The sequence below is a fragment of the Populus euphratica genome, unplaced genomic scaffold (assembly GCF_000495115.2).
Source record: "Populus euphratica unplaced genomic scaffold, PopEup_1.0 scaffold22.1, whole genome shotgun sequence".
NCBI classification, from domain to species: domain Eukaryota; kingdom Viridiplantae; phylum Streptophyta; class Magnoliopsida; order Malpighiales; family Salicaceae; genus Populus; species Populus euphratica.
The window spans coordinates 784,481-792,786 of NW_011499863.1; the positions used below are offsets into that span (position 1 = coordinate 784,481).

Sequence of the window (8,306 nt, forward strand, 5' to 3'; positions counted from 1 at the left end):
CAAAACACGAATAAAAGAAACATTTTACCCATATGTTGTGATGTTGACATTGGTAAAAAACAAAAACCTTGTAGACCTATAACAACCAACACAACTACTAAAACATCAGTGAGGCACTGAGAAGTCTATGCACCACCATTTGTTCAATAAGGATTATATGAATCCCTAATGTTTCAAAAAGTACACTAAATTCACCAGTTACATGATAAATCTTTTTTGTCCGATCAAATGAGAACCAAATGCTACAGCAGCATATCATTACTTGTTTTTTTTCTTATACTAGCTAGAAAATGAATTGATAAACCCAAACGGAAAAACATAAAAAGGTTTCTTGTGTTGAATTTAATCAGCAGAGAGATGGCTATGAAATGTAAAGCAACCATACCAAATATATTATTGTCTTTTATGAGATTATAAAAGAGTCAACGTGACAGTAGAATCAACTGAATGTTGGGGAAAATTTTAATTTAGATCAAAACAAAAGATACCAGATTAGTTAATAGTAGATGTCAGGTACCTTCAGGCAGCCAGACAGATCAGAGCCCCAATCCATTTTCTTACACCAGTTATCTCTTGCAAACAAAGTGTGAATATTCAAGAAAATGAGTGAATAACAGTTTAACATTAAATGAAAATAAATGTAAAAATTAGATCTAATCACTTAACTGAGTTGAGAATATTTACGCACTCATTCAAAACTCAAGCTGATTCAAAGAGAACAAAATAATCAAAGACAAAGGAAAAAGGTCAATACTCAAGACCTTGTGGGTCAAAGAGGGTAGGGGATCATTATAAAGAAGGCTGTAAATCCCAGAGCATGATATGCACCAATACATGCCAGATAACACCTAGTACTGCCTTCATTCACTGCTCCTCCAGGAACCTAGGCATTTCATTATTCTTCGATCATGCCTAAGGAGTCAAAGTACAAGTTGAGAAAAAGCTACAAAACAAGAAGCACTATTCTGGGAAATAGTGAACAAAAGGCAAGAGGTTCAAGAAATTTTTCTCAGTTGTATATTTCTTCGAGTCATCCACTCTGATCAGCTATCTTTTCTTTGCATACTGAAGGGGAAAAGTAGGCATGGATTCTTTTGATTTTGGTAGAGGAACCTTATGAAACCAAGGATGATTAACCGCATCATCTGCTGTTATTCTCTGCATTAGCAATAAGCAAAACCAATTAGTATAACAATAATATATTTTAAAACCATGGGGCAGTAACAATAATATATTTTAAATCCCAGAGGATGATGTGCACTCCAATTACCTTCTCTAGGTCATAAGTTAGGAGTTTGTTTAACAAGTCAAATCCCGAGTCAGAGAGAACTGGAGATCCTATGAAAGGTGTGAAAGGAAACTTCTTTCGTAACTGATTATGCCTGGAAAAGAAAGCAGTATCTATAAGATGTCTGGGCTAATAGTTTTTGGATATTTTAGGGAAACAAAAAATAATAATAAACAGGATAGACAAAACAGATACTTATGGCTGCTTAACAAAATTTGCTTTTGCCCCCGGCAATTTTGATAGCCCAGGCCAAATTGTCTCATTTGGTGTTCCAAGAGTTTTGAAGATCTGCAATCATTTCTTTTTTTATTAAGAGGAGACTACAAAAATAGATCTTAAAAAAATCAAATGGATAAAGTACCAGAGCAGAAGTCGAAAAATACTTTGTTTAGATGATCAATTTCACCTTTCCCTGTGAATAGGGGTTCCTTGGTCAACATTTCAGCCATTATGCAACCCACTGACCACATGTCAACTGCTATTGAATATTGCTTTGCTCCAAGAAGAAGTTCAGGTGCCCTGCAATGTAAAAGTAACACTGAATAAGTTTAAAACATATAGTTACCCTGATCCAGAACATTAAAGACATCATTTCAAAGCACAAAATAAATTAAACATGTAAAATGTAGCTTACCTGTACCACAAAGTAACCACCAGAGAGGTATGTGGCTTCAATGGGCTACTATATTGGCGTGACATCCAGAAGTCGCATACTTTCAACTCTCCCTTGTTGTTGAGAAGAATGTTTGATGTTTTCAAATCCCTATGAAGCACCCAATTATCGTGAAGATACTTGACACCTTCCAAAAGCTGTAGCATTAAGCATTTGACTTCACTTGTACTGAAAGGCTGCTTCATTGCCTGTGTCACCCCCTTGAGATCATGTTCCATGTATTCCATCACCATGAAAACACTATCAAGGTTCCCCGTCACAACTTCTTTAACTTTTACAATTGAAGGGTGATCAAAAGACATAAGAATGTTCATCTCCCTCAATGATGTCAGAGGAACACCACATTCTTCCAAGTACCTGTCTCTTCCAACATCCATCTTCACTTTCTTCAACGCCACAAATTCTCCAGTCTTCTTGTCCCTGGCTTTGTACACTTTACCATAGGTTCCTTCGTTGATTTCATTGAGTCTTTCATACTTGAACACACTTCTACAACCCTCTACCATATTAATCCTCCTTTGGGTAATAGTTGTGGGCTCATCAATCCAACCATCAGTTTGCTCCGTATCATTAACACTGGCATTTTATCCCCTGTATCATCAACATCCATGGCATCATTTTGCAATTCATGCTCGGAAGTAAAGCTGAAATTGTAGCTCTTTCATCCGATAGAGGTGAACTAGATCTATCTCTATCTGAGACTTCTCTCTGGCACCCCTCTCTCTCAATGGAATTTGTTCTGCACACAATTTCTCCACACATGCCTTCATCATCAACCAAAGTGGTATCCCTTGGAGAATCATCATCAGATGCCCACCGGGACATGGCTATATTCTGTGCATTAGGAAGCTCTTCCTCCTCTACTTGGTCTTGCTCTTGGCCATAACTCCCATCTTTCTTTGGAGGCAATGAAGAAGACTGAGGAGCTGGATACTCAGATTCAATACCATCAACTGATCCTCCATCCACACGATCCTCATCTACCACAAGCTCTCATCCTCCTTTGAAAGAACTTTTAATGGCATCCTCATCTGAAATAACATTTAAACCCTGAGTACTGATCCTTTCAAAAACCATGTTCTTCAGAGAAATCCTCGCTTCTTTCTCCTCTGTGTCCCATACAATAGGAGAAAACCTCCTCTTCTTCTCTAGAGGCAACTGAACCCCATCTTCATTCCCTGATATCTCACCTTCCTCATACCTCGGGGAATCACCAAAGGCATTAAATTGCCATAATTCCCCGCATTGTCACTCTTCATCTCTACAATTAAACCCACCTCTTTTAAAATAAAAACTACGCACTCTTGTTGAGCTATGATACCCATTTTTCCGTACCACACCACGATCACCACCCCGCCTCGACTCATCAAAATAACCACCGCCACCACCCCTTCTCCAAGACACATCGAGCCGCCTTGCTGCCATATTATTAACAACCACAACACACAACTCTTCTCAATATAAAAAATCACAAGGAAACAAACAAAACAACTTCTTTCACAGATATCCAAACACAAACCCTAATCAATTTTTTTTAACAAAACCCTGGGTATACAAAATCTATTAAGCAAACAAACAAGTATTTGAACAATTTGCAAGCAAATTAACAAAATAATTGAAAAGAACGAGTTTCGTTGGAAAAATCACAAATCGAAACTTTAGATCGTCATTTTTCTTTTCTATTTTTGGTTTTGACGGTGTCTCTTCTTGAAAGAACGCAGGTAATCAAAGATCTTACCAGAGAGAGACACAAAAGCAAAGCCGCTTTGATCGGAAGCGAAGAAAAGAGATGAAAAAAGAGGGGACAGGATGGAAACCACGTTTACGCGTCTTCGTGCGATGGTGGTGGTTTTGGTCTCCGCTCAGGATTGAAATGTTTTATTATATAAAGAAAGAGTGAAAGACCACATAGATGGCCCGTGCAAAGCCGCTGGCCATGTCAAATTTTTATTAACGTAAAAATAAAGTCTGGGAATGAAGAAGCAAGAAAAGTTTAAAATCCGAGTTATTTATTTGAATAGTCTTAATAATTTTGATTACTTTAATCATGTATTAAAAAAAATAAACAACCATAAAAAAATGTTAATTACTAATAAAAAATAAAAAAATTCTTATCAATATTAGAAAAAATATCCTTTAAATATTTTTACAAGTTCTTAACTATTATGTTTGTTCTTAACTATTATGTTTGATAGTAAAGTTAAAATAAAATGAGAATGGGATAATCTCATAAAAAATAAAAATTAAATAAAGTTTAATTATCAATAAAATAAATATTGAAGGAAAAAAAAATAATAATTTTGATATAAAAAATAAAAAATTAATTTGAGTCATTACAATAAATTTATAATCTAGTTATAAGACCAAAATAACTATACACATAAAAAGTTAAATAAAATAATGAAGATTAATTTTCAAGCAAACTAAATTATAAAAAAGCAATTTGATTAACTTGCAACCCATGATATGAAATCAAGATAATCTCATAAAAATATAAAAAAAATGATTGAAAAAAAAAACTAGGTTAACCTAATTAATTTGACTAACTTGCAATTCATGATATGAAATTAAGATAATCTCATAAAAATATAAAAAAAATCATGAAGCTCAAGATCTAGTAACCTGATATAAAATAATGAAATTAAAAATAAAAATTTAAAAGGACCTCGGAAAACCAAAGTTAAATTAAGTTGATCATTGAAACTCATGACCCAAGTCATTAAACTGAGATTACCCTATCAAAAGCAAACATAAAAAATCACAAATTAAAATTTTTAATTATTCAAAATTAAAAAATAAATAATAATTAAAATAAAAAGGATCAAATCCGGTATAAAAACTAAATAAAAGAAAATAATGAGAGACTAAATTAACAAATAATATAAAAAAAGATAAAAAATTAACAATCAAAAGAGAAGGGAACAAATTGAATATAAAACTAAATGACATAAAATGTGAGAGGTGAAATTGAAAAAAAAAATATAATATAAAAAAATGGAATCAGATTGAATATAAAAACCAAATAAAATAAAATATTGCCAAATAAAATTTTAAAAAAAATCAACTTAAAAATAAATAAAAATAAACTAAATAACAATAAAAAAAATAATTACCAAGATTAATACAAATACAGCACGACAAAACACATTTATTTATTGAAAGGGTTAACGTGAAATCCAAAGTGTTGAGGGAAAAATAGAAGGACAGAAAAATTTATCAATAAAAATTTGATTATTGCTCTATCGTGCCTTGACTTCTCACCACTAGGAAGAAAAAAACGACATGATTCTAACATCATCCTAGAAAGCAGTACTTGATTGTCAGGAGACACTGCACATGCCATCTAAAGAGCGTGGTCGTTTTTTATTTGTTGGCGTGTTATTTACTTTTATTTTTTATTAAAATTTGTCTTTTATTAAAAACATTAAATCATCACTCATTCAAATTGATTATAACAAAAAATTTCATAATAAAAATATATATAAAAAAAACCGTTAGAAGTTATTTTTCCTCAAGAATAGTTTAGTCATTTCATTTTATAATAAAAACTTTTAAAAAATAAAAAGCCTCAAGATCCCATTTTTATTTTTTTAAATAATATTTAAATTATTTTACTGTATATCTAAAATATTAAGAACCAACTTATATTTGATTAATATAATAATAACAAATGTATCTTAAAAAAAATCATTTTACTTCCAATAAATAGTTAAATAAATTTCTTTAAAAGAACAAAACGATTATTTTACTATATTATTCTACGGTAACAAGTTTCTTAATGCACGGTGATTAATAAATTTCTCTTAGGTTTTTTATTTTTTTTAAAGAAAATTGGAGTCGATTCCAACTCTCTCGTTTTCTTATCTTTTTAACGAATGACTATTATTATATAATACTCTAAATGGTGCAAGAACATTACTATTTTCCCATCAAAATCACTGTGGATTATAACAGTAATCTATAATGTTTTTTTTATCTTTTTTTTTCTCTATTTTTCCAAAATCATTTTTCTTTTTTATTTCAACTTTCCTTTATTTTCTTTTTTTTCCATTTATTTTTTTAAATTATTTTTGTTGATTTTACTTTTTAAATATTGAGCTGGTTAAAAATTTCACTTGTAATTTTTTTCCTTTAAAATACTTTGGATTTTTGTGGTGTTTTCTCACATAGTTTTTTTTTTTTTACAAAATTATATTTATCAATTTTATTCTTTTTTAATATTTTAGTTTTGTAATTTTTTATTTAAAATACTGTTGATTATTACAATGTTTCTCAACATGATTTTTTTCATCATTTCTTCAAAATTATTTTTTTATTTTATTTTTTATATTGAACTGGTTAAAAATTACAGTTATAATATGTAACGAAAGCACTATAACTTTCCTTACAAATTATTGTGGATTGTTATAGTGTTTTTTTCCACATGGTTTTTTTTCTTATTTTGTTATGTTTTTTCCTAAAATTGCCTTTGTTAATTTTATTTTTTAAATATTAAGCTGATTAAGAATTGCAATTACAAGTAAATATAAGTTTTATTTTGTTATGTTTTTTTTCTAAAATTGCCTTTGTTAATTTTATTTTTTAAATATTAAGCTGATTAAGAATTGCAATTACAAGTAAATATAAGTTTTTCCTCACAAAACACTATGGATTGATACAGTTTTTTCTCATATGGTTTTTTTCTAATTTCTTTTGTGTTTTTATTTTTTGTAATATGTTTTTTCAAAATTATCTTCGTCAATTTTTTTAAAAAATATTATGTTGGTTATAATTTAAATTTTTAATAAAGTTTAATTATGTAAGGAAAGCATTGTAACTTTTCTTATAAAACATTGTGGATTGTTACAGTGTCTCTCCATATGGTTTTTTTTTAAATTATCTTTGTCAATTTTATTTTTTTAATATTAAGTTATATGAGAATTACAATTACAAGTCATTACAAATAAGATTAAATCATGTGAGGAAGCACTATAGCTTTTATCACAAAACACTATGAATTGCTATAGTGTTTCTAACATAATTTTTTTTTCTTTTTTGTGTTTTTTATTTTTTTTCTAAAATTATCTCTGTAATTGAGTTAATTAAAAATTTAGCTTTGTAATTTTTTTCTTTAGAACATGGTTAATTGTCGCAATGTTTTTCCCAATGATTTTTTTATGATTTTTTTCCAAAATTATTTTTATCAATTTCTTTTTTTGAATGCTGAGTTGGTTAAGAATTATAATTGCAATAAAGTTAAATCATATAAGAAAAACGTTGTAGTTTTTCTCACAAAACACTGTGGATTGATATAATATTTTGTTAAATAGTTTTTTATTTTATTTTATTATGGAAAGTACTATAGTTTTCCTCATAAAATATTGTCAATTGTTACAATGTTTTTTCTCGTGGGTTTTTCATCATTCTAAAATTATCTTTGTTGATTTCCTTTTTAATATTAAGTTGGTAGAGAATTTAATTTTGTAATTTTTTTTTACTTTTTATTAACAAAAACACTAAATCATATAGCGAAAGTACTGTATCTTTCCTCACAAAACACTGTGGATTGCTACAAATCATTTTGTTTAGTCTCTAAGTTTTTGATCACCAACACGACCTTTATTTTCGTTATGAAATATTTGCTTCATCGTACCTTTAGTTTCTATTACTTATCTAGCATTTTTTCGTTATGAAATATTTGCTTCATCATACCTTTAGTTTCTATTACTTATCTAGCATTAATTCACAATTATAACACTATTAAGTACATTTGTTTTATAAGCCCACAACAACGCGCGAACATGTCATCTCGTGTGTGTGTGTGTCTATATTTTCATCAGCATCTTTTATATATTTATGTTTCTAGTACTTTATTTTTGTCATTCAATTAATTTGAGCTACTTGAAGAATAAAATAAAACTCATAGTTTAATTTAATTTTTTTGCTTTATTTGCTTTAAACAAAAGTTAAACATAATTTGCACTTGAGTTCATGGCTTAGTGGGATAATGGACTTGTTCTTTTTCTCTGCACTCGGGTTTGATTTTCTCTGTGCATGCCTATCATTTCCGTACTGTTTTACTTATCTATTGGGCTTGTAAGATGTTTAGTAAGTCCAGGGATTAGTCATGATATGCATAAGCTAGCCTGAGCAATCCGAGTTATATATATAAAAAAGTTAAACATAATTTTATATATCAGCTTAAACTTTTGTTCAAAGTTCCTCAAAACTAAAAAAAAAAACTTTTTCTTTAAGATCCCATGGGACAATTAAAGGTACAATTCATGATCGAGTACTATCTCACCCAGATTATGTGAACCACTTGTTTATTGGTTCAAACAATAATTATACAATTATGAATATTTC

At 29.4% G+C, this 8,306-nt stretch overlaps 1 protein-coding gene across 1 annotated transcript; it reads right to left on the minus strand.

Moving 5' to 3' along the window:
- Positions 1-639: 639 nt before the first annotated feature.
- LOC105125577 (Protein kinase superfamily protein) lies at positions 640-3,386 on the minus strand. The gene is made up of 8 exons (XM_011026095.1): positions 3,283-3,386; positions 3,036-3,162; positions 2,709-2,951; positions 1,923-2,545; positions 1,672-1,807; positions 1,488-1,576; positions 1,271-1,382; positions 640-1,158 (listed from the first exon to the last, which is right to left on the minus strand). The coding sequence occupies exons 1-8, from the start codon at positions 3,384-3,386 to the stop codon at positions 1,048-1,050; spliced, it is 1,545 nt and encodes a 514-aa protein (XP_011024397.1). The 3' UTR covers positions 640-1,047.
- Positions 3,387-8,306: the final 4,920 nt, after the last annotated feature.